The sequence below is a fragment of the Pipistrellus kuhlii genome, unplaced genomic scaffold (genome assembly GCF_014108245.1).
Source record: "Pipistrellus kuhlii isolate mPipKuh1 unplaced genomic scaffold, mPipKuh1.p scaffold_m20_p_11, whole genome shotgun sequence".
NCBI classification, from domain to species: Eukaryota; Metazoa; Chordata; class Mammalia; order Chiroptera; family Vespertilionidae; genus Pipistrellus; species Pipistrellus kuhlii.
Window position 1 is genome coordinate 30,255,768 of NW_023425416.1, and position 27,201 is coordinate 30,282,968.

A 27,201-nucleotide genomic window follows, 5' to 3' on the forward strand; every position below is an offset into this window, starting at 1 on the left:
AAACAGAAACTAAAAAAAAAAAAATCCAATTTACTAGTGCAATAACAACAAAAAATTAAGATACTTAGGAATAAACTTAACTAAGGAGGTAAAAGACATGCTGGGAAAACTACAGGACATTGAAAAAAGAGAGGGAGATATAAACAATTGGAAGAATATGCTGTGTTTATGGATTGGTTCATTAAATGTCTATACTGCCCAAAGCAATCTATAGGTTCAGTGTAATCCCTATTAAAATACCTATGGAATATTTCACAGATCTAGAACAAATTCTCCAAAAATTTATATGGAGCCAAAAAGACCCCAAACAGCTGCAGCAATCTGGAGAAAGAAGAACAAAGTTGGAAGGATCATAATATAACATATCAAATTATACAACAAAACCACTATACTCAAAACAGCCTGGTACTGACACAAGAAGAGGCATACAAATCAATACAGAACAGAGACCCCAGAAATTGACCCATGGTATAATGCTCAATATTTGGCAAGGAAGCAAGAGCATACAATGGAGTTAAGATAGTCTCAGTAAATGGTGTTGAGAAAATTGGACAGACGCTTGCAAAAATAAACAAACAAACAAAAAAACCAAACCCTGAAAATAGACCACCAACTTACACCATACACAACAATTAACTCAAAATAGATTTTTTAAAAATTTAAATGAAAATCCTTGAAGAAACCATAACAAAATCTCAGACATCTCTCATAGAAATATGTTTACAAACACATCTCCTAGGGCAAAAGAAATTAAGGAGAAAATAAACAAATGGGACTACATCAAAATAAAAACCTTCTGCACAGCATAAGAAATCATTAACAAAATGAAAAGGGAGCCCTCTGAATGGGAGCACATATTTGGCAATGATACATCTGATAAAGGGTTAATAATCCAAAATATATAAGTAGTAACTCATACAACTTAACGCAGGGAAGACAATCCAATTAAAAAATGGGCAAAGAATATACATAGACACTTTTCCAAAAAGGACATACAGATGGCCAATAGACATGAAAAAATGCTCAGTCACTAATTATCAGAGAAATGCAAATCAGAACAACAATGAGATATCACCTCACACCTGTCAGAATGGCTACTATCAACAAATCAACAAATGACCAGTGCTGGCAAGGATGTGGAAAAAAGGGAACCTTAGTACTAGTATACTGCTAGTAGGAATGCAGACTTGTGTAGAAGTTATGGAAAACAATATGAAGTTTCCTAAAAAAAAAAAAAATAAATAAATAAATAAATAAATAAATAAATAAGGAACTCTCATTAGACCCAGTGGTAACACTTCTGGGCATATATCCTAAGAAATCTGAGACACCAATCAGAAAGAATAAATGCACCCCTATGTTCATAGCAGTGCAAATTTACAATAGCTAAGATCAGTAAACATCCAAAGTGTCCATCAGTAAATAAATGGATAAAAAAGTTTTGGTACATTTGCACCACAGAATACTGTGCAGCAGTAAAAAAGAAGAACCTCTTACTTTTTGTAACAGTATGGAGAGACCAGAAAAGTATTTTGCTAAGCGAAATAAGCCAGTCAGAGAAAAAAAAAAAGTATCACATAATCTCACTCATATGTGGAATCTAATTAACAAACTGATAAAAAGAAATAGAGACAGCAATATAGAACAGACTGATGAATCCCGAAAGGAAGGCAGAGGTGGGTGGGCGATAGGAAGAGATCAACCAAAGAACTTGTAAGCATGTGTGCATAACCCATGGACACAGATAATAGTGTAGTGAAGGCCTGGGGTGGGGGGTAGTGGCAGGCTAAAAGGGGTCTATGAGGGGAAAAAGGGGGATATATGTAATACTTTCAACAATTTTTTTTTTTTTAAAGAAGACATTAAAGAGATAAAATTTTAGATTATATTCTTACTAGAGGCCCAGTGCACAGGCGGGAGGGGGAAGTGCGCTCAAGGGGTATCCCTCAGCCTGGCCTGCATCCTCTCCAATCTGGGACCCTTAGGGGATGCCCAACTGCCAGTTTAGGGGGGTGGGGCCTAAACCGGCAGTCAGACCTCCCTCTCACAATCTGGGATTGCTGGCTCCTAACTACTCACCCGCCTGCCAACCTGATCGCCCCCTAATCACTCCCCTGCCAGCCTGATTGATGCCTAACTGCTTCCCCTGCCAGCCTGATCGCCCACAACTGCCCTTCCCTGCCGCAACCCGACTCCTCCACTGTGCATGCAACCATCTTGTGATGACATTAGGGTGTGATGCATTAGAACCTGATGACCACCTAGGCTATTATTGGTATAGATAGCAAAGACACTGTTTAACAATTTCTTGCATTACTTAGCACTATGTAATGCTACTAGGCATGGGCAGCTGTGGTTTAAAATAGTCAATTATTTTACTCATGTGGAATATAAAGCTGAAAGCTACAAATAAACAAATACTCATAGACACAACAGTATGGAGGTTATCAGAAGAAAAGGGGGTAAGGAGGATATATATAAGGGATAAAAGCAGTCAAATATATAGAGACAGACAGACTTGACTGTGTGTGGTGAAAATACAATGCACTATACTGATGATGTATTATAAAACTGTACACTTGAAACATATAATTTTATTAACCAATATCATACCAATAAACTTAATAAAACATTTTAAAAGTGCCTGTGGAGACTTGACTGGGCGGTGAAAGCACAATACAGTATACAGATGATGTATTATAGAATCGTACACTTGAATCCTATATCCTAGTAATTTTGTTAACCAATGTCATCCCAGTAAATTCAATAAAAATAAAATGAAATGTGTTCACTAAAAAATAAAAAAAATTTAAGAAAAGCTTATGAAAATGATCATAAGCTGCAAATTATCATCACTATCTATCCCCCTGGCAAAGCAACCACTCTCCATCTTCTAAGCAGTGTACGTGCAGTTCTTGAGAAGGAATGGCAACCCCTGTCAGCTTGAATTTGTCAGCTTTGAATTTGAAAATATGCTTCTTCAAATAATCTACATCAGCGATTCTCAAACTGTGATCCTTACCACCAGGGAACTTTTTAGAAATGCAAATTCTGGGGCCCCACCTCAGATCTATGAGCAACTCTGGGATTTGGGCCTGTATCCTGTACAGCCTTTCTCAATTTACTGCACTTCACTTCAGTGTGCTTTCTAGTTGTTGTATTTTTTAATAATTGAAGGCAAAACAATCCCTCAACCAAAGAGGATTGTGACTTGCTTTATTGCAGTGTTCTGGAAACAAACCTGCAATTATCTCCAAGGTATACTGGAAGTTTAGCCTTTGGGCGATTCTAATGCATGCTAACGTTGGAGCGCTGATTTACAAGAAACATAAAACTCTGATCCAAACATATTTTGATCTAAAAATATTTTTAATAGACCTCAAGTCTAAAGAACAGAATGAGAGTGTATACAGGATGGGACAAAATTAGGTTTGCGGTTGTTCATATGGAAAATAACACAATAATAAATAATACAAGAATAAACTCTGGCCGAAACCGGTTTGGCTCAGTGGATAGAGCGTTGGTCTGCAGACTGAAAGGTCCTGGGTTCTATTTCGGTCAAGAGCATGTATATTGGTTGTGGGCACATCCCCAGTGGGGGATGTGCAGGAGGCAGCTGGTTGATGTTTCTCTCTCATCAACATTTCTAGCTCTCTATCCCTCTTCCTTCCTCTCTGTGGAAAATCAATAATATATATATATATATATATATATATATATATATATATATATATATATATTTTTTTTTTTTTTTTTTAAAGAATAAACTCTGTTTCACATATTCACAACTCTAGACCCACATTTGCCTCACCCCGTACTGGCATTTTAAATCTCCAGCACTCTTAAATCATATAGGGCTTTGAACTTCTTTGAGTGATTACCTGTTGGCCTAAAACCAGTATTTTAAAAGACCGGGGAAAGAACATTAAAAGCATAAGGAGATCCTATTTCTCCCCTCTTAAGTAACTGTGCATCACATTAGCAGAGCCCTGATAGAGAGAACAAAAGTAAGAGGGCACTGCAGTGGCAGAGGAGTTACAGTTGTGTTCCCAGCTATGAAGTCAGTCTTTGTTTTCTTATTCCAGGTCAGGACCTCTGGAACAATGCCTCTTTGAGCAGGTGTATTAGGCTTTCACAGCACCGGCCAGATGTAAGGGGGGTGAGGAGCTGATAAAGCTTCATAAGTAGAAAATGCCATTCTCTTGAAATAGTGTGTTCCTAATAGAAATAGTTTCACTCCTTAAAAATGAAGAAGAAGGGAAAAAAAGCTGTGTAACATTTCAGAAGCAACAAAAAACTTCTTAAGTTCATTATACAGAAATTATGTGTTGGGGACAGAAAAAAAAAGGGTAGTTTGTCAATGCTAGTGAAATAGGGTTTTACAATATTCAATCACTTTAAACAATTTGATTATAAACTATAAACTCTACTCGTATAAGACCAAAATACTACAATATGCTTTATTTTGTTTTGAGATGTATTTACAGGCCATAGTCAATTTAATGGTAAATATTATAATAGGGTCAATGTTATAGGATGCAATTATAAGGACTCCTTATATTTTAGGACAGTTATTCCTAGAACAAAGGAAGAGGAGTCAAGTGTTTCTAAGAAGAGGACATACACGAGAAAGCTGGGTATTTGGGTATGTTACCAATGAGCAAAATTCAGTAAAGAAACCCAACACAAAGGTGATTTTATCCAGAGACAACTTACAGTAACTATATTATAATTGCAAATGACAGATAAGTTTTCAAAAGCTTGATTGCATCTTAATGAATTCTTAAAGACTTCCTTTAGTGCTTCTAGAATTTTTCTACTGTGCAGCCTCTAACAGGAATAACATGCTTTTTTCTATGTGTGCTAAGTGGCTTGCTTGGAAGGACAGTAAATGAGTTTTCAGATCGGCTGTATTAGCAAATAATCCCATTGCAAATAAGTCTTTTGCAAATAAGAACGAGGGTTGAGCACCTTTCTGTTTTAGCAGTACCAGAACATCCTCATCTCCATGTGCTATTTCCTACAGACTGAAATCCACAGAAAGAACCTCCTCTACTTCCTTCAATGAGGTTGGGAGCGCCAGCTGCTCAGAATAGGACCCCATATACATACACCATTACTTCCGAAGCCACCCTGTAGCATAGATTCTTGCACATTACGGTGTAACACCGGTGTTTTGTCTTGTTATATATACCTCTCCTCCAGAGCTGGATTTTCTTGCAAACCAATGAAGTTTAAGTTTCAGGGCCCCTCATTTACAGAGGCCCCCCTTTTAAGGTTCTGAAAGAGACTCTAGCAATGTTCTCACAGTCTTAAGTTTCGGTAAAATTTGCAAAAGATATTTGAACTATAGTTGATTGTAGAGTAGTCATCTGGTTGACTTCCCTTCCTTTGACATCTCTCCTATCAGTTAGCATTGGAGCAGCAATGGGTAAACTGCAGATCTGGCCTAAAGAAGGTGGGATGAGGATACGTTTAGGTTTTGTTTTGATTTAGTGGGATGTGTAAATGTGGCTTGTAGTCTTGTATGTATGGTTAAGTTATTGCAGACTGTCCTAGTAGAGGGATACTCTTAACTATCTGCTGTACTAAATCACAGGGCCTGACATTTTCATACAAACGTGTCCAGTGGTGCTTAGCATCTGACATACGTGGTGGTAAAGGAGAAACAGAGCCAGAAGCTGGCCTATGAAACTGTTGTTGCCTCTAAAAAAGACATGTAAATGTATATATTAACTATTCTTGAGGAGTATGTGAATCATCTTTTGATTACCTCTTTAGAGGATATGAGAACATCATTGTCATGTGAAATAATGATTAAAAGACTAATGCAAAAATGCAGTAACAACAAAACATCTTAGAGTACATCAATTAATTAGTAAAAACACTTCTTTTCCTAGACTTTGTGATTTTTTGTTGTGATTCATCACGCCAATTTGTAATTTGTTGTGATTTGTTATTCCATTTTAAATAAATATTCATTGTATATCTAATTTAACATTTACAATTTTATATTCTTTTTCTTAAAAGAAGTTCCCCCAAACTGAATAACTTAAAAACCTCTCAAAAATATGGATCTTCATCTAAAAGGATTTGATGTCTTCCTGCCCAGTAGTTATGGGAGTTTTATTTTTAACCCCTTTTTTTCTCAATAAATGCAAGAAGAATCTAATATCAAGGAAAGAAAGAAGAAAATAAGTGAGGGAAAGAAGGGAAGAAAAGGACCCTGTTTATGGGAGGTGTCTCCCTATGAGGCAGTGAATCAGGTCTTGAGGCAGACACAGGCAAACCTGGAGTTAAACACTCGCGCCATCATTTATGAGCTGTGTACCAAGTTCTCTCATCTTTTTACACCTCAGTTCTTTCATCCACAGAGTGAGGATAATACCTACCACCGATGAAGATTAAATGACATTGTATGAAAAGAACCTTGCCAAGTGCCTCCCATAGATAAGGCATTAAATAAAAATTTTAAATGCCTTGTTCTTGAATGTATAATCCAAATTGTATTTCTTAAAATAGCCTTACTGATATGCTGCCGAAAGGATGAACAGGAAAGAAAACTCCAGCAGCCTTCCTGCTCTCTTCACAGTAAATTATGAGCAGTGCAGCATATGTGGAAAGTTCATTTCTTTTTCTGTGAAGACATGGAACTGTCTGTACCAGGTGAGAAAAGACGTCATCTTCCATTCTGAACAAAAGTTAGCAAATAAAATGTTGCTGACAGACTAAGAAGTGGAATAGGATAGCAAATTTGAGAATTTACATACCAAGATATACTGAAATTCTCACACACACTAAAAGGGGGGTGTTAAATTTGAGTTAATAGACTCATTTCAAAGACAAAGGTTCGGGTATTCATGCATTTACTGACTCTCAGGTTTCCAAGGCATCTGAGTACAGTAGATTAGGAAAGTTTAGGAGCAGATAACAGGATTCGAAATAGCTCAGAAGTCAACTCAGGGTTCAAGTGTCTCCTAGGCATGTCTAACACTTCACAGCTGTGATAATATGGACAAGAAAGCTGGAACATCTTCAGAAGGGACCGTGATAAGCAACAAACTGTCAGCATTAAATGCAGGGGAAAAAGAGCTGAAAGCACAAGAGGATGACATTTAAACACACACACACACACACACACACACACACACACACACCACCCAGTAGTTAAAAATGCCACAAAATAAACCTGAAACATCTCAGTGTCCCTGTTCATCAATGACTATGTAAGTATACAGAGTTGTCTATCTTTATATGTACAAGGCCATTCTAGTTCAATGGCCCATCAGGCTCAGAAAAGCTAGTTACTGGTGCATAAAGCTTTCACCTGAGGTGTTCTCTGCATGTAGCTTTATTTCCCTTCCTTGATGGAAATGCTAACCAAATCACCAAAGACATTTGAATCTGTCTTCTTTGACCTTAGATTCCAGAGCAACATGCTCAGATTGTGGAGTGTTTACCACTAAGCAGATAAAAAAAAAAAAAAAAATGAATTCTAACTGATGCACCTGGGCCCTCGCTTTGTTCCTAAGGTGTCTCAGTTACTCATCCTTTGTATTGCCCACTGCCCTAGAATCTTGGGGTTGGAAGGAGCCTGATATGTCATTTACTCTTCTCTATGTGATGCAGAAACCATCCCCTGAGAAGGGGTCACATACCTTGCTCTCTGAAAAAGATGGCCCATTGCTTTATCTCTCATTTTTTAGAACGCCCACTCTTATTGTTATGTCACAGCCTCTCCTTGCATTCTGCCTATTAGTTCTTCTGAAACATCCCAAGTGGACTTCCACGTTTCTTCTACAAATTAGCCCTATGGGTCTTATGAAACACACAAGCAAACACATACACAGAAACAATCATGTCTTAAGTCTCTCCCTCACTGAGCCTAACATCCAGGATTATTTCAAGCACTGCTATCCCGGGGCAGCATTTGTTAGTTCCCCAACACCCAACACCACATCCTCCCCCACTCCCATACACACACACACACACACACACACACACACACCCTTCTCTCACTTCTCACTGTTTCCCTGCTCATTTCTGGCTAAGACCTTTGTTACAGCTGTCCCCTCAATGTCTTCCTTTAGTTAATATCTTACTCTTCCTTCAATGTTAACTCAATATTAAGTCCCTTAGGGCAGCCTTTTCTGACTTTCCCACCTTGGTCCTGTCTTCCGTTATACACGTGGAAGGCATCTCATAACTCTCTTTTGCTGTACCTATTCCTGTAGCAATTTTGCATTTATTTGTGGGGCTAAGGCCAGTATGTCCTATATGACTAGCAAAGTATGCATTGAATGGAAAGTACTGAATACATACAAATTTGTGTAATTGATTATTAGGGGGTTTGGTGGGGGGAAGAGTAGCTCCCCAAAGAACCAATTCCACGGGACTTGTTTTTTAGAGACTATAAAATGGATAACTTTTGTATACTCTCAAGATATAACCAATTAACTTTAAGAAGCTAAAAACTCAACATTTCTTAAACCAAGCTGGACTGAAATTTTTATCATTTTACCTAGAGACTAAAGCCTGCATTAACAACTCAAAATTCTATGTAATGTTCTAAATCTCAACATTGTTTTTTTGGTGGGGGGAGGGGGGCGGGGGAGGAGAATGAGGGTAGATGGAGTCCTTGATTTTTATATTGTTATTTAGAGAAAGTGTAAGAGCCAAAATGAAGAACTAAGTCTCTAAGGTTCAAATTAAAGTAAAAGGTTTATTTAACAACTCAACTTTGTGATTAGCATTCCATTAAGAAACAAAGCAAGAAATAAAAATCCAGGGATCCTGTTTGAACCAGAAAGCTTTTCTTAAGCCACTGAAGAGAAACTTTAGAACTGCCTCAAAACAAAATTTAGCTCTAATCCTTAATTAAATTATAGCTACTGCACATGCTCCCTAGGCCCCCAACACCACTCTCCTCATTTTAAGCAGATTAATCAGAGCAATTCTTGAGCCAGAAATGCCTGCTGACTGTAGTATGTGGTTTCACCCATATTATAAACACTTGAGTACAGCTCTTTCTGCTCATTGACACTATAAGCATCACAGAGCGGTTACACTATACCTAATACATTGTTACATCCTCATTACCTATAAAAATGCTCCTCACACAATATATAGGAACAAACCTTGCTTAATCATTGAAGAAATTAAGGAATTCCACAAAACAAGATGACAGGTGACAGATTGTTTTCTCTGTTCAGGTCAACATTGGTGTCCATATTTATGTAAGGACATCAAGGGTCACATGTTTGCGTAGTCAGATGATAAGACTATAGAGAGATAGTAAAAAAATGTGTGGGTAACTTTGTGGGTATATATAATACCAGTTCAAGGGCATAATTCATACATATATGTGTGAATATATATATATATATATATATATATATATATATATATATATATATATATATACACACACATACACACACACACACACACATTTCACATGCACCTTGGCACCAAAAAAACACTCTCCTCATTTTAAACAGATTCACTGTTAAACTGTCAAGACATGACAGGTCAGCTCTTAGATGGTATTTCCTGTTCAGAAAGAAGTCTTTCTATTCAAGAGAGTCCTCACCAGATCCCTCATCTGTGGGACACAAGAAGAAGAGATTCAAGTTGATGAGGCTACTGTAGGGCAATATAAGCAGAGGGACAAGAGCTCCATATAGAAGGCTCTTCTCTGTCTCAGTCTTTGCCCAAGTTTTTTTATTTTATTTTATTTTTAAAAACTTATCTTTATTTATATTTTTATTTTTGACACTATTGAGATGTTCCCCAAGGAGAGTTGCCTGAAGATCAACTTGTCAATAATAAATAAACTCCCAAGTTTCCCCTTTTGAGCTTTTGTGTCGATCAATGGACCTAAGGAAGAGCTGGTTTGGAGAATAGAGCTTGTGAGTTCTCTTTGGACACATTCAAGCCTCTAACATCCACAAGACATTCAGATGGAGAAGTCTAATAGGCAATTTGATATACAAAGCTAGCGTGGCCTGAAGTCAGGCTGCAGTCTGCCCAGAAGTAGAAAAAATTCTACCTTCCTTACTCAGTGTCCTACTTGGTAACCCGAGCCACAGAGAAAGCTATTGGGACTCCAGTACCCAAGAGAATATTGCCTGCAAGCCCTGTCTATTCCCCACAAGCTCAGACATCAACATCTGAGTCAGACTCTGCTTGGTTTCTCAACCAAGAGAAACTAGCTGCAATCATATACACTTTGAATGTGTTCCGTATACCTACCCAAACTCTCCTGAGTGCCCCCAACTACCACCACTACCACTAAAACAACATTTGAATAATACTGTTCCAACATGTTCATCATCAAATGACAACAAAAACTACCAAACCAACCAGCTCTGAGGTCAAACTTTCATGTTTGTATGACACCAAGTGCAAGGGGTGTTTAAGAACATTAAAGAAAAACTTTAAACAAAAAAGTATAATGTGGGCAAGGTGAGTATAACAGTGACCATGACTGGAATGTGTGGGAACTCTGCAGATCTAGTCAAGAAGTGGGTAGAGCCTGGCCAGCGTGGCTCGGTGGTTGTGTGTTACAGTTTGATTCCCAGTTAGGACACATGCCCAGGTTGTGGGTTCAATCAGTATGGGGCATGCAGGCGGCAGCTGATCAAAGTCTCTCATTGCTAATATTTCTCTTCCCTCTCCATTCTTCTCTAAAATCAATAAAAGTATTTTTTATAAAAAGAAAAAGATATGGGCTGAGGCAAGAAAGGAGGCTTTCTATAGGCAATTGGCCGGTGGTCTCTCCTATATCATCCTATGCTAGGTGCCCAGGTGGGCCTGAAGGGACAAAGAATAAGATGCTACCCAGCATCATATATGTATAGGCTGTATGTTTATGAGCATGTAATCAAATGGCTTACTACATACCATATGGTAAAGGGCCTTATTAGAAGCAGACAGAACATCTTACGCTTCACTCTTCCCAACAGAATTGGAGAAAGCTTTTTCATGAACCCATTGAAGCTGAGTCTTGAAGGATGTGGGCACGGTGTAAGTAAAGAAAGGAATTCTAGGCTAGAGGGAGGAATATATCTGAATGCACAGAAGCAGAGCAGCAGATGGTGTGTCTGAGATCATTTTCTCTAAAGTGTGTGGAACATAACACTGGTGGGAGCCAATGATGAATTGGGTGAAGGTTTTAAGTGGCATGCAGACTCTACCCTAAATAACAATGGAGTACTTGGAACCGAGAAAGGTATCTATCTTGTAATTCCCTTCTATCCTTGCCCAGGAGAATCTCTCAGTTGGTTAGTAGGATGCTAATCTCTTAAAAGCTAATCTTCCTACTTAACAAAATGGAGCAGGTTTCAGGCTTACAGGTTTCACAGCTAACAATATCTAGTTATAATTTAACATTATGTTGTTTTATTATAATTATGCTTCTCTTCTATTTAAGGCAAATGAGAGTGGTTTTCCACTTATAGTAGAGATATGAAAATTTCTTTCAAAACAAATTTAAATTTTAAGAGTCAGTGATTTTAAATGCAAATACAGAAAAATATTAAGGAATACGTAAATGTGTACAGGTGGTAAATCCTTCTGGGAAGAATTATTGTAGTGGTATGTGGAAATACTCTCTACAAAAAAATGTTAGCAGTTTGTTGTGATGCTCTCACTGAATTATTCAGAGATAAAGCATGGTAAAATGGATCGAGTTCAAATCTTCCTTCAACACTTTCTAGCTGAGTGGCCTTGGGCAAGATCTCTTAAGGTCTCTAAGTCTCACATCCCTCATTTTTATAAAGAGGATCCATCTTATAGGAATGTAAGGACTAGAGATAACCAATATCCAGGTCCTAAAATTATAGACATTTTTAACATCCTTTATAACTTTGCAACAAGCTTCCCAAGGTTAAGTATGATTGACTCTGACCTAATTTCTCTAATTTTGTGAGACATTATATCTGCAGAGCTGTAATTGGTTTCAGAAAAGAATCAACTATGCCATTTTTCTTTTATTTCTCCATTAACTGATGCAGGAAGTTAGGAAATCACTACAGTGCTCATAGCTGTGTTAGGTCACCTCCAATGGTTGTGAACCCACCCAGTCCAAGTCAGAGGACCCACATTAAATTATAATGCACTAAATGCATGTTGCAACATTTAAAAAAATAATCTTTTAAAAAATAAATGGTGTGAGCAATATAGCCACATCTCCAAAAAACATATAATACTGAGAAAAGGGAGGGAGAATCACTTAATGCACAGTCCACAATTTGAAGCCCCATCCTTTCAGTCCCCTTAGCTTCCCCATTACCCATCGCTCTTGCTCTCATAATGAGTCCTGAAGAAGCCTGTGGACATGCACTTATTGAGTGTGGCAGACAACTCTCAGCACCACCACCAGGCCTCTGGTTTTCCACTTCAAAAGCAAGCACCTGCTGAGACTTGGAAACCAAGAGATGTCCTTGTAATCATGACGCCTTTCCTAAATAAGAGATAAATTGGCTACTAAGGGTAGCCCCCTTAGTGAGCACAGTCTGAGTTTCCAGCTCATGTAAAATTATTAAAGCACAGCATAAAAAGAAAGAAAGGGAACACACACACACAAACACACACACACACACACACACACACACACACACACACAAAGCAAAACATAAAAGTAGTTTCTTCTCAAACAGTAGTAATGGTTTTCATTTTGCAAATTATGCATCAACGCTTTGGGGAAACCTGTCATTAGAGGGCTTTCTGTCTGCTGACTTTTGCTCTCACTTTCTGGAGTTGTTTTGATAAGTAGGTCACCTCATTCAAATACAGGACACTGCTAATATCTCCCGTGCAGCTTGCAGTTCTAGTGACAAGTATGATGCCCAAGCAATGTACGACTCTGGTCTTCAATGTGGCTATACATTTGTTCTTTCTAAAGGAACCACCAGATTTAATGGATCAGAAACAGTGGTTTCTTCCACCAATTTGGTATAATACAGGAGAGCAGTTTTTAGAAATGTCTCTTTCATAAGTGATAGAATGATATACGTCTCAGAACAATGGAACAAATGCATTATTTTTTTAATCCATGATTTTAAAGAAGAAGTGACCAGACATTCTAACAGGTATTAAACAGCATGTATCCTCCCCCATGATAGAGTCTACTACTGGAAATCCTAACTTTTGATTAGTTGAAAAAGACTGAAACTTGCATTCCTCTATTCTCTACCCTCCACCAAAAAAAAAAAAAAAAGACTAATTACTTCTAAATGACCTTCTCAGCTCATTAGGGATCTGCTTAAAGCTATCACATTTACAGTCTACACAATGTTTTCTGTTTTGCAAGTCCTGGTGATATTACCATAACCATAAATACATACAAGATAAAATACATACAAGAAGACAATGTATATCCAGGGTCTGATCACTTTTCTTTGTGGAGATACTAATTGTTTTACATCTTGTATTTGAAGACCTAGAAAATTATCAAGAAAGCCACAACTTAATTCTGCTAGAGTAGTTTACTCTAGCTATTCAGAAGAAGGAAAAACACGAGGTCTTAGTACACTACTGGAACCTCATCTAAGGATCCAAATGTTCCGAGTTCAAATAAATCCTCACGAGCCTGCTTGTTCCTCGAATTGGCAAGTCTGGACAGCCCCGAGCAGAAGCTGACCTGTGCCTTTTCCCAGGGAAACTAGCAAAGACTAAACCCCCAGGTGACGTGAAGGCAACACCTATAGAGCAAACATCCTGCTCCCCGTAAAGATAATATAAAGAAGAGAATACCTGTTCTTCCGCTTTTTGGTTTTTCCTCAGCGCCGAGACATATTTCCTAATGGCGTGGAGAGGATGTTTTTTGAAGAAAGAGAATTTAGATTGAGGCAACAGATTATCCATGACGAGGAAAACAAGAAGGTCCTTGTCTGCCCCTCCCTGTGGACAACCATACGAAATCTAGCTTCCCGATTCCACAGATGCCTGAAGATTTGCTGGTAGCTCAACCACCCTCCTGCACACAAAGCAGATGTTCCTCTCGCCGCTTCTTCTTTTTGGGGTAGGAGTTCCCAGGGAAACCAACACAGCCAAGTGTGAGCTTCCCGTGTCTAAAAGCGTCCAGAAATGCAATGCCCGGAGGGCTGTAGGAGCGGGGAGGAATGCAGGGGCTGGTCCACCGAATGCAAATTGCTTAGTGGTAGTGATGCAACCGTCCTATTTCTAGCACCAGTGTTCTGTCGCGAGCTATGTTAATATTAGCTAGCTGGTGACTTTCCATACCCACGGACTCACAGGAGGTTTAATCTTAATTCTTCTGACAGCTTTTCCAGCTCTTAAAGAGAACGTGACATGTGGTTGCTCCTGTTTCCTTCTAGATTTCCTATCATCGTGGGAACACACGGACAGCCCTCGGCTGCATCTCAGCTCTAAAGTGTTGATTCATTCCGTTTTGAGAAGCATTTTTTTCCCCCAGAAGATTTCTTGAAGAAAATTAGCAAGTTACTCGCCCTTCATTGTTATCAAGGAGTTCAATGTCAGCATTTAAAAACGTTTGGTTTACACTGCCATGCATTATGCAGCATACACAGTAACCAGATACTTTATGTTAATTGGACAAGAGCTGCAAACAGATTCTGCTCTGAGTTTAAAAGGCTTCTTGCCTTGAATCCTTATCTCGAATCCACAGGCTGATCCCAGGGACATTAAATTTCCCCAGGCTTTTTATTCTGAGTGCAGGGAGAAGAAGAAAAAAGTTATCCATTTATTTTCTAACTGTTTCCAAAAGAATTCATGCTTTCAAAAGAGAACATGATAAGAGGTCTGTGGCCTTAGAGGACACGAAATCATAAAATTTGAAAGTTCAATTAAAAAAATATATATATATTCCATAGATGTCATAGGATTTCCGAACAAAGTTTCCATGCAGGCTTTGCTGTTTTATTCTCCTTTTTAACTGTGCAGTGGCTGGTGCATTTGATGGGAACACTTGGTCACTTCTGAGAGGGGCTGTCATGTAGAATGTAGGCCGGGCATTAGCTGAAGATCATGAGACGCTGAAATTTGCTTTTTTTTTTTTTTTTTTTTAAGATATTTTATTGATTTTATACAGAGAGGAAGAGAGAGGGATAGAGAGTTAGAAACATCGATGAGAGAGAATCACTGATCAGCTGCCTCCTGAACACCCCCTACTGAAGATGTGCCCGCACCCAAGGTACATGCCCTTGACTGGAATCGAACCTGGGACCCTTCAGTCCCCAAGCCGATGCTCTATCCACTGAGCCAAACTGGTCTCGGCCGAAATTTGCTTTTAAGTGGACAGAGAGAGCTGGTCTTTCCCCTTCAGAGAGAGAGCACCACAGGCAGGAGCAAAGTAGGTAGGTAGAGCTGGGAACCCAAGCTGCAACCCGTGCCACGCCCCTGGATAGGCTCCCTGACACTCCTGGCTGGGCCCGCTGCCTTCAGGGAACACACACTTGATGGGCCTAAGTGGGCTGTGCAGCCTGCAGCCCAGGCCATCTGTCAGGCTGGCGCTGGGCCCACTTGCAAGGTGATCTTCCAGAACCAGGCTGGCAATTCCAAGAAGTCATTTACATACCGCTGCTGGGAGGGCTCCTTGGAGGAGGAGCCCTCTTGTCCCCGCTCTTGCTGCCCACCACCCCTTGTTTACGGAGGCTCTTGCAGCCCTCTGTGTGCCAGAGAGAGCAGACTCAAAGGAGGGCCAGAGAGAAACACTGGCTTGTGAGCCACTAGAATGCTAAGGGCACAGTGTTATGGACTCCCTGCCAGCTCGTGGCCCAGGAAAACAAGGAGCTGCTCAGAAATCCGGACACTGGCCAATGGGAGGCCCTGGAAAGTGGGGTCGCCCTTAGGGCATTGGGAGTAGGCAAAGGTGCCATTTGTACACACCCTCGAGGAACTACCAGCTGCCCTTTAGCTTTTTTTTTTTTTTTAAATCTAATGCCTCTCACGATAGGCAGGAGCCGGCAGCCTGCCAAATACCCACAGCAACGGCTGGTGATCAAAGCCTTTTCCCAAAGGACAAGCACAAAGCAGACTTCATCTCAAAAGGTTGTCTCATGATCAAATGGTGTCTCATGATCACCCTTCCCTGGGATGAGGAGTGTGGCAAAAAGACATGGGAGGGAGACAAAAACAAAAAACAATAAAAAATGCTGTCCTGACTAGAAGGAACACACAAAGGAAAACCGGTAAAACAGATGCAACTAAAATTCCCTTAGGTGTTTAATTGATAACAAATATAATCATATCTAATGTTAACTGGGTTCTGGGCCAGGCACTGGGCTAAATTCTTTACATGTATTATCTCATGTAATCCTATGGCACTCTGTGGGGAAACTCAGGCTCAGAGAGGGTAAGCCACATGCCACAGTCACACAGCTGCAAAGCAGAGGAGAAAGGATTCCAACCAGATACAGGCTGACCTGAGTCTCAGTTCCCAGTCCCTGAGCCCACAGCCAGAAATGGATTCCTGAGCAACTCTCAGCAGATGAACCTGAAGAGGGAAGGGCACAGAGCTGCCTTGTTAAAGAGAAATACAAATGTGAACTGCTAGGGATTTACAGACTAAAACGACTGCATAGAGACCAGGTGCATCTTCATGAAAAAATCATACAACTTCCTATCCTGGGTTGTTTATAAATAAGGCCAATACTCATTACCTCCCTCCTCCTCAAGGTTCCTTGCTGGAATGATTCTAGTGATCTTGACAAGAGGTTGCATTTGTAGACATAGATTTTCTGTTTCCCAGATTTTGAAAAACTGCTGTCAGTGTCTGTTTGACATGGGTTACAATGGTTCATTTCTCTTGGTAGTTTATAGAAATACGACGGGAGTTTTCACCCGTGCTGTTTATCAGGTGAGAGCACAGCCCTTTGTGTTCACAGGATGGGCATCGCTGCCACCTCAGCCTGGAGGAGTGCTGGTTCGATTGCCACTTTGACTCAGTTGCCTTGGTGAAAGGCATCTGGCCAGACTCCTGATGGCTACAATGAATGTCTGCAGGGACCAAAAAAGCCCAAACTATCCGCCTCGAGTGATAAGAGGTCTATTCTGCACCCTGCAAAGCAACACGGTAAAGAAGGAAAGTGATTACCTGCTATTTGTACAATTCCCACCTCCTGTCCTCTATTCAGTGGGAAAATAAGGAACAGAAACCACAGACCTGGCAAAGTCACAGATCAAGGCTCCACAGTGAAAGCATTATCTGTGTGTTCTCTTTTGATTTCTAAAAAATGACCTCCTCTCTCACAAATAGCTTAAAATATGGGGGATCCCAATTACTTCACCTGAAGAACAACACAAAAAGGCCAAACCAAAGCCTAAAAACATGGTGATGGAGGTGTGTGAAAGGAAAATTATTTTTCAGTCCGCTCCTTTGTGAATGTTGGAAAAGATGGGATGAAAGTATGGGTTTTTGAAGCCACTTAGCACTGTGCACTGCGTAGAGTAGGTATTTCATTAAGGAATGCCAAAACACACTTATGAAAAGAGAATAGCAAAGAGATATAAATAGGACAATAGGACCCTAGTGTGTAAATTCAGGATGAGAAGCAGGAAAGGAAAACAGAAAATGTGTCTCGAGGACACCTTTGATTTGACAGGATTCTAAACTGCATAAGGGAAAAACTAAGACCTCACTAATCCCCCATTCTTTCTCCTTCCAATCAGGGCTCGAGTTCCCATCCGGATAATGACTCTGTTCTCTGGGAATTAATCCAGCCCAGCAATAAAGTGAAGGGCAAGCAGTTAGAATGATGGAGAAGCAGCTAGCCCAGAAAACAAAAACCATTTTTTATTATGAATTCCACTGAGAAATCACTCTCATCTCACCAGGTCTATGGATATTGGCCCAGAATCTTGCTCCCACAGGGACAGTTTAAATGAAATAAGGAGAGAAGAAAGGGAGCCGTTTACCATTGCTCATCAGGACACATTTATGCAGCAGCCACATTGCACATTTTTACCCAATTAAAGCATATTAGACAATGTTTTCCTGGTGCCCCCACCACGTAGGTAGTCGTTATCTTACATCTGCATATTGTGCAATTTTCCTTTCCCAAAAATCCATGTTCCAAGTCTCCCTATGTCCCTGTTACTGCCACAGTTCAACAACTTAGATGCTTCACATTGCTCTATGAGCTACTCAACTCTTAAGTTTTCTGCTTTCCTGTTTCAAGCATTGATATCTCAGATTTAACAGTAACTGCGCCCATAGGACACTTGCCCTCCATTTAGGGAAGAATATTTTTCTGCATAGTTTAGGGCCTAAACTTTAGGCCACACTTGAACACACATCAGAATCACCTGGAAGGCTTGTTAAAGCACAGCTTGCTGGCCCCTCCCTAGAGTTTCTGACTCAGTAGGTCTGGGGTGAGGAGCGAGACTCTGTGCAACAACTTTCCTGGTGATGGTGATGCTGAAGCTGATGGTCTGGGGACCTCACTTCGTGGACCACTGGTTTGGGCACCGGCAGGTAAGGATGGGGCTGTAGAGGGGTTTCACAGGTGGTATTGGGGGGGGGAGAAAGGCCCTGTTTGCTGGAGCGTTAGGAGAGCTTCCATCCAACCCACCTTTAACTCACTCTCCTCCAATAGTTCTGGTTTTCCCTGTCCGTCTATTTTCTCGCAGCCACGCTTCCGAGAGGGAGCTCCTGTAGCTCTCAAGCTATAATACAAACGGGCCTCCCACCAAGTTCAGTCTTAGTGATATCAACGTGCTATCACATTGCTCTCAAACCCTCTCACTCAGTGCCTCCTATCAAGTTGCAGGCACTATCAGTATTCTTACTTCAAAGGGAGATCAACCCTTTCTTTAAGCCCAAGGCCAGAAACCATAGCCAGCTCTACCTAACAATCCCTCTTCTGCCTCTAGTTCCTTATTCCTTTCCCCATTTCAGAAGGAGGAGTCTCAAACCTGGAACAGGGCACCCCAAGAATCCCCCAACTCACAGCCTTCCACAAACTTATCCCCAAGCATCATCTGCTTGTGTCTGTCTTCAATGTGACTGTGGTTTGGGATGGATCCTCTGTCTACTTTATTCAGTCTTGTGTTGCTACTCAGGATTTGAGGACAAGCTATTTCTTTAATGGAAACATAAAATGCCCCCCCCACAAACTTACTGTTTCTGATGGCTTTGGGGGCGGGTCCATGGTGCTGTGTTGCCTTCTCCTCAGGACTGGATTTTCTTTCGCCTTCTCCTCAGCAGTCATGTTTTGCTCTGTCTGAGAGAACTAACACCAACCCAGAAGAAGAAAGGTATTTTCTTTTAAGGAGGGTAAAGCAGTGTTCAACCTTGAGGAGATGTGCAAATTGGTGGTCATGCTATCAGTAATTCTGTATGAAAATTAATAAGATGGTTTTAGGTACAAAGAAAAATATATTTTTTTCCCTTAAGTAAAATAGCTTTGCCAAACTAGGAAGATGGAGGGTGGGATGGGTAGAGCAAGTTAGTATGTTTCCCTCTAATTACCTGGTGGTTTGGAAATTATGGATGTAATTGAAAGCAGGTGTGTGATTGGGCTAGGGCTGTCTTGACAGGTGATAGCCCTTGGGATAGAGACGTGACCCAACCCCCTTTCCTATTTCTCTCACTCCATTGCGCCCTGGGTGGAAAGTTAAGTGGCCATGAATCTTGGTGCTGCAGATGATCCTCAAATACTTGTCTTGGGTTCTGGTGAAAACACCCAGATTAGGGTGTTTATCTGGGTGACTCAGCAACTCTCACTCCTGCATCCAATGAAAACCACCATTGGGGGTGAGGGTGGGAGAATCTGCTGGAGGTAGCAGCTGAAGTTATCTAAAACATTGATAATGTGCATACAGTGTAAAGCTTCTCACAAGTGAGACTTATAAAGTCATGTTCCTCCATATTATTATCCCTAAATTTTTAAAATACCAAATGTAATTACTTTGTACTTCGAAATCATATGTCTTTCCTCAGTTGGATCACCAAAGAGCACCAATATTGGTATAACCCAGACTACATATAGGTACAATAAGCTGTGTAATCATTACCAGAAGGTACATTTGTTTTTACTGGTAACATCTTAGGTGTCAAAGTCAGAGGAATATGAGGTTTGTTAGTTAGTTTGTTTGTTTGTTTGTTTTTGCAAGACTGGTTAGGTGTGAGCCTTGCTAATCTTGTGGTCCATAGACCAGCATCATTAGCATCACCTGAGACTGGGCACTCATTAGAAATGCAGAACTTCAGGCCCCAACCTAGATCTCCTGAATCAGAATTTGCATTTTGACAAGATCTCCAGGTGATTTATAATATATGCACATGGAAGTTTGAGAGCCACAGTCTAGGAATGAATTTAGGAGTCGACACATTCACTGCACCCCTCACATAACTTGATCTTACCACTTACCTCTACAAGAGTGGCTGTGTCTTGTCTGTAGCCCCTTGTCTGGGAAAATCTTGGTTACCCTCTTCAGGGCAGTGGCTTTGTCTTGTCCATGGCTACATCATGCCTCACAAGCGCTCAACAGATTTTTAATGAATGAATGACTGATTACCCATGTACTGTAGCATTTGAGTGTATGCTACCTTAAGTTTTCCCAGATCTTGATGGCTTCTGAGTCCAGACATATAATAACTGTAACAGCCCAGATTGCACTGATATATGTCTTTATTTGTCCATGTAAGACCTCCTGCTGCTATGAACTGCCACCCAAGTATTCCTAAGAGCTTTTGGATGTATCTCTTGTAGAGTTTCAAGTAAATCCTGGCAGGCTGCCTGGTAGTGTCCATTGTTCCCTGTACCTGTTCTGGGCCCCTGGCCCTGTCCATCTGTCACTGCTGTTGTCACCTGGTATGTTCACCGTGTCCCCACAAGTGATGCTTTGAAGTTCTTGAGGTCCAAAGCATCTTTCAGGATCGTTCTTGATTTAACTCACTGCTCTCTGTTCCTTCACATTTTGGTCAAGAGCTGCCCTCCCAGATGCACTATTGGTACATTCTTGAGAAGCTCTTGAACTGCCACTCTCAGGACCATCCCCCCACTTTCAGTCATCCCTTGCCCTTCTGTGTTCTGTACAACTCAGAGCCCTTACTGTGGGTTCCTTACTTTGCCACCTGCCCTTCTGGGTAGGCCCCTTTGACAATGACCCCAGGCCAATATGCCTGCCTCAGGTTCCACACCTGGGTCTTGGAATTAAATACCTCTGATCTTGACAATATCTTTAACAAGTCACATGTGATTAAGAGGTTCAAGAGGGTTGTAAAGCATATTTGAGGTTAAAGCCTTTGAAACTTTTTGTGTGACTCTGGCACAGTGCTGCTCGATCTTTCATGTGCATACAAATCATTTGGCATTTCTGACAAGTTCAGGGTGATGCTGATGTTCCGTGCACCCGACTTGGGTTAGCAAGAGTCCAGCACCTCTTTGGAGTGCAAAAATCAACACTAAGCCTCAAAGAGAAACTTCAGTTTTTAGTGTCCTGATACATGAGTTTCCCCTACAACATTCATCATAGTTTACTAATTTTCTATTCATTTGTTTAATATTTATTTATTTATTTATTTATTTATTTGTCTTCTCCACTAAGACATAGCTCTGTGAGGACAGGAAGCTCCCCTATCTTGGTTATCATTTTATTTCTAACATATAGCACAAATAGTATTTGAAAGCTGGGCCACAGAAGAACAAGTGGTGCCTGACTTAGCAGAACCAGTGAGATGACGTCTAAAGTAGCAGCATGGAAAGCTGAGCAGAAACCCAATTTACCCAGCAGATTTCCCCAAAGGCTCAGGAATTGGCAGACTAAGTAACTCTGGAAGTGGGGGGTGGGGTGGAAACAGGAAAGGTTGCTTGAAAATCTTTAAAAAGCATTTGGACCAGATCCCTCCCCATTCCATTAAGGAGGGGACTGAAATTCCCTTGCACAAGGAGATTGGAGTTTATCTTTGCCCCTTGTTCCTTTGGTTCTTTACCCCCATTTTTAAAGTGAGTTGGTTGCTATTTGAGAGGACACAAGATGAAGACCATTCCTCCCTGCGTATGGCTGCCTCCTTTTTCATTTTTCACATTTCAGCTTAAATACCTCCTTAGAAAAGGTTTCCGTACTATTCTATCTAGAATGCCACCCCCCTCACTTGACATTTTTCTCACTAGCTGAATCCTCTCTGGTGTAACTGATTTATTGAACATAGGAAACTCATAGGGCAATATAAAAAGAAGCATTATTTTTTACTCCTACTATTTCTTTAAATGTGACCTGTGAGTGTGTGTGAGTGTCTCCTGTGTACCTTCCTCTACAGAGGTAAACTCTTGGTCAGTTCCCATGACATTTTTAGTTGTTCAAAGGACTTAGAAAATTCCACAGAAACTTTAAGTCATAAACACAGTCTCAATGAAATATTGCCTAGCTTCAGAAAATAAAAGTGTTAATCCTGCCATACCCATCCATCTTTTCCCTTCCCTCCTGCTGACACTTGCTAGCCGACTGCTTGCAGAAGAGTGAGGAGCCTCTTGCCAGCCTTCCCAGTCTAGCACTCCTCCTACTCCCTCTCCTCTCTAGCTTGCTACTCAGAGATTTCTAAGTCTGTTATAAAAAAAACAGGGGTAGGAGGAGAGAGAAGGAGGGTAGAAAGTTCTTACTTGGCTGGTGCTGCTGTAAGATGGTCTCATTCTCTCTGGGATTGATAGTTTAGAGCTTCCTCTTTCCCTGAAGGTTCTTCATTCATGAAGCCTTGAGTGCCTGGCTTAACATTATCCTCTCCTCCCCAGGCCTCCCACCACCCTGTAATTCATTTAATCTCTATCAAACTTTTGGCTTCTGGATTTTCTGACTTGCTTAAAAAGACTTCCCTAGCCTTAAAGTTATAAAAATATTCCTATATGTTTTCTAATGTGTTTTATTTGTTACATTTAGATATTTAATAATTTAAATGTTATTTTTATGAATGGTCTGTGGAAGAGATCTACTTTATTTTCTCACAAATGGAAGGTGATTTTCATAACCCCATATATTTTTTCCTCCATGGAATTATAATTCTACATTTATTATACATCCAGTTCTAGTATATACTTGTTTGTTAGTTTGCTAGGGCTGACATAATAAAGTATCACAGACCGGGTGTCTTTAACAACAGAAATTTATTTTCTCACAGTTCTGGAAGGTGGAAGTCCAGGATCAAGGTGTCAACAAGGTTGATTTATTTTGAGGCCTCTCTCTTTGGCTGGTAGATTGTCATCTTCTTTCTGTATCTTGATGTGGCCTTTCCCATGTGGTCTCTTATAAGGATACCAGTCATGTTGGATTAGGGCCTATTCTATGATTTTTTTTTTATAGCTTAACTACCTATTTAAAGACCTTACCTCTAAATATATTCTGAGGGGTGAGCTTAGGACTTCTGCATACAAATTGGAGGGAGAGAGGGAACACAAGGTAGGCCATAAAAAGATCTGTTTTAAGAATTTTTCCATTCCAGTGTTATCATCACAACTATATAGAGAGTACTTGGAAGAAAATCTATTTAGAAATTAACTTTTTAAAAAATGTTATCTTTATTGTTGAAAGTATTACAGCTATCCCCACTTCCTTACATTGATCCCCTTTTCCTCTCCCCCTTCCCTACCAAGACCTTCATTGTCTGTGTCCATGGGTTATGCATATAAATTCTTTTTTTCCCCAGAAAAATTTAACAGGTTTATTTATATTGTTATAAAGTTGAACTGCTGAAACTTGTTCACTGAAACATTTGACTTGCATTAATGCTTTATGACCCCGCATTTATATTTTAAAAATTCACATACAAATGAAAATGAAAAAACTACCAATACCTGATTTCTATCCCCTATTTTCAACTTGCAATCATATAATTAGGTACCTTTTGACCCCATGGGGGGGGGAAAAAAAAGAAAAGAAAACTTAACGTTCAGAACTACCAATAACAGGAAGAAGAGACATTTTTTAAAAGAATGAAATGTTTTACATCATAGTGGATTCTTAAGCACGTCCTCCACGTATGCGGCATGCTAGCTGGATGTCTTTTGGCAGAATTGTTACACGTTTGGCATGGTTAGCACACAGGTTGGTGTCTTCAAAAAGGCCAACCAGATAGGCCTCACTTGCTTCCTGCAAAGCACCAATCGCTGCACTTTGGAAGCGCAGGTCTCTTTTGAAGTCCTGAGCAATTTCTCACACCAGGCTCTGGAAGGGAAGTTTGCGAATCAGAAGTTCAGTGGACTTCTGATAACGTCTAATTTCACGAAATGCCAAGGTACCGGGCCTGTAACGATGAAGTTTCATCACCCCTCCAGTGGAGGGCGCACTCCTTCGAGTGGCTATGGTAGCCAGCTGCTTCCTGGGGCTTTGCCCCTGGTCGATTTGCGGGCAGTCTGCTTGGTACGAGCCATGGTACACAGACCTCTTCATATACCCACCTCTTCTTCGGCTGGAGCTCGGTGAAGCTGGAGGCAGCTGCGCGCAGGCCTTGGGAGAGCAAGGGCGGCGGCTGCATATAAATTCTTTGGTTAATCTCTTCCTGCCCATCCACCCCTGTCCTTCTGAGATTCGTCAGTAGTTTAGGTGTTAGATTCTTTGTAAAACTTTTTCGAAACTCTTCTTTTTCCTAAAAACAGATATTTCCCATTGCATTTTATTTGAATCTCTATTATAACAATATTCCCTTTGTCAAGATCATTTCTAGCTTCAAATTAGATCACAAGTCCTTAGGGCTCAAATAATTAATGTTCTCAAAATATTAATTATTCATATTTTACATTATCGATATTAACAGCAGTCTGATAATGACTTATGATGCGTCAAACACTGTTCTGTGGGTTTCACTTGCAGTATCTTCTAAGTACCCTGTAAAGTAGGAATAAGGCTCAAAAAAATTAAGTTACCTGCCTGAGAACACATAGCATGTAAATTGGTTACTTAAAATTTCAACCCCACTCTATTTAATTCCAAATCCCAAACTCTTTACCATGAGGATTTCTGTAGCTATTTTATAACCCCCTCCATCTCCAAGCAGAAGGCCTGGTGCACAGTAGGTACCTAATGTATGTTCTTATAAAATGAACTAAGCTGAAGAGCATGCCAATCAACACTTATGTTGTCATCCTTTCTATTTAAAGTCCTGTGACAAGTGAGCTATTTTAGGTCTGGATTATCTTGGTTGAAATAACAGACATGCGATCAGGGTCCTCCTCATCCCCATAGTACATGGAGCTTGTGCTTCCAAATAATGACAGTCACCCTTTCCTTCTTATGCACTCCCAATCTTTAATATAACTCTTGGGCTCAAACCCATTCCATTACAGCTATTTACCTGATGCTACCATTTCTCAGTGTGTCAATATAATGCCATAAAATTTTTATTTAAAAATCATAAATAAAATAATGTTGTGAAATAGAGTAGCACATACTACTTATCAGTTATCACTGGAGAATTTATGCAGTGGTTCACCTATGAGCAGTGTACTGTATAACAACGTATGTGATTTGGTGGTTGTCTTAGTCAGCTTGGGTGCTATAACGAAGTACCACAGATTAGGTGGCTTAAACGACAGAAATTTATTTTCTCACAATTTTGGAGGTTGGGAAATCCAAGATCAAGGAGCCAGAAAAATTGGTTTCTGGTAAGGACTCCCTTCCTGGCTTATAGACAGCCAACTTCTCACTATGTCCTCACATGGCCTTTCCCTGGTGAATACGCACAAAGACAGAGGAGACATAGAGATTGAAAGTGCTCTGATGTCTCTTCTTAAAAGGACACTAATCCTATTGAATTAGGGCCCTATTCTTAAAACCACATTGAACCTTAATACTTTCTTAGAGGCCCCTTCCTGAGGTGATGGCTTCAGCATATGAATTTGGGGGAGGAGTGGGGACACAACCATTCAATTCAGCTGTAACATTGGTCAAGTTGACTTAGGATGGAACTAGAGAGTAGACATTTGAAGATCTTAGCACATTTTGAGGCTCAATAAGTGTAACTAGAATAATACTTCTTTGTACCTAACTTGTTTTATCTTTCCTATCTGTGAGAATTCACATCTCTATAAAATTTTGAAAAACATTGCCTACTCAGAATTTATGTATAAATACTTGAGTTTCCTAGATGAAAGATCTTTGTTATTTAACGGTGTAAAAACTTCATCAAAATGAATAAAATTGTAATTCTCATCCTAATCCACAGTTGCTTTATTTGAAATGTTTATTTATTTTGAAGTTATTTCCTTGGTCTAACCTTCCTTCCGTAACTTTAGTGATCTTTTTCCTTCCTTACAGATATGACTCTATCTCCCCAGAGGCCTTTGCTTATAGCTATGAAATTTTTATTACTACAGATTTCCCTTTAGCTCTTTATGATATTTCTTGCTTCAAGGGCCTGTCTAGACCTGACATCCTGTGATTCTGAGATCCTCCATGACGGAAACAATGTTTTAAACTCTAGGCTTGTCAAGCTCAAAAAACATATAAGGTCGAAGAGGCAGGTAGGACAACAGAAGTACTGTTATTGCTGCTGTTCTATAGAATTGTAAAAGTCGCTCAAAATGACAGCATGAATTGAGTCCTCTTCATGTAGCTGTAAATTCATAAACAGTAGTTTTCTAAGACCATGTCAAGGTTTTTCTCTTTTCTAAGAATTTCCTTCCCAAGTTTCTTTGATGGCTCTTTGCCAGGTTTATCTTAAAACTGAATGTTCCTCCCCCTTAACAGCAGGTATTCAACTCTCAGCTTCCATCCACCTTGTATCTTACAATCGTGTCCTTATTAGGAGCTTACCTCTTTTGTTTTCCAAAGAGGCAGCCTTAGAACAGGTCCCTTTCCTTGGCAGCTTAGCATTGCCAGAGCTGCTCACTTCCCTTCTGTGTCTGGGTTTCTTGCTATTGGTGGAGATGGATGTAGCAAGACCTAAGACTACCATTTGAAATGTAATATGTAGCTAGCTGGCTGACATCATCTGAGTGAAGAATTTCGTTTTACTAGTTTTAAACATGTAAGAGATAAAGAACACATTTAAAAACCATTTTACAAGATAACAGCTTTTCAGAATTGTCCTAGCTTAGATTCTCTCTCCCTCTCTATTCTCAAGTTCAGAGTTCACCTTGTCTCTAGAAGAAGAGAGGCTGCTGGTGACAGAAGTCATGATGTCTTCCCTTCTGAAAACACAAGCAGCTCCATGAGACCACCAAGCAAGATTCAACGCATTCATGCCTTGGAACCACGATTACTGATTAGAGCCACAACAACAAC

The 27,201-nt window shown here is 40.1% G+C and overlaps 1 protein-coding gene and 1 pseudogene across 2 annotated transcripts in view; both read right to left on the reverse strand.

The window, feature by feature from the left end:
* The window catches only part of ATP2C1 (ATPase secretory pathway Ca2+ transporting 1), a 100,595-nt gene extending 86,454 nt beyond the window's left edge, over positions 1-14,141 (reverse strand). Inside the window, exon 1 of one of the 2 annotated variants that reach the window (XM_036431495.2) lies at positions 13,759-14,141. In XM_036431495.2, coding sequence (XP_036287388.1) covers positions 13,759-13,869 — 111 coding nt within the window. In that variant the 5' untranslated portion in view covers positions 13,870-14,141. The remainder of the gene's footprint in view (positions 1-13,758) is intronic. The other variant, XM_036431497.2, reaches the window with a different exon arrangement.
* Positions 10,033-24,459, reverse strand: LOC118715353 (annotated as a pseudogene).
* Positions 24,460-27,201: the final 2,742 nt, after the last annotated feature.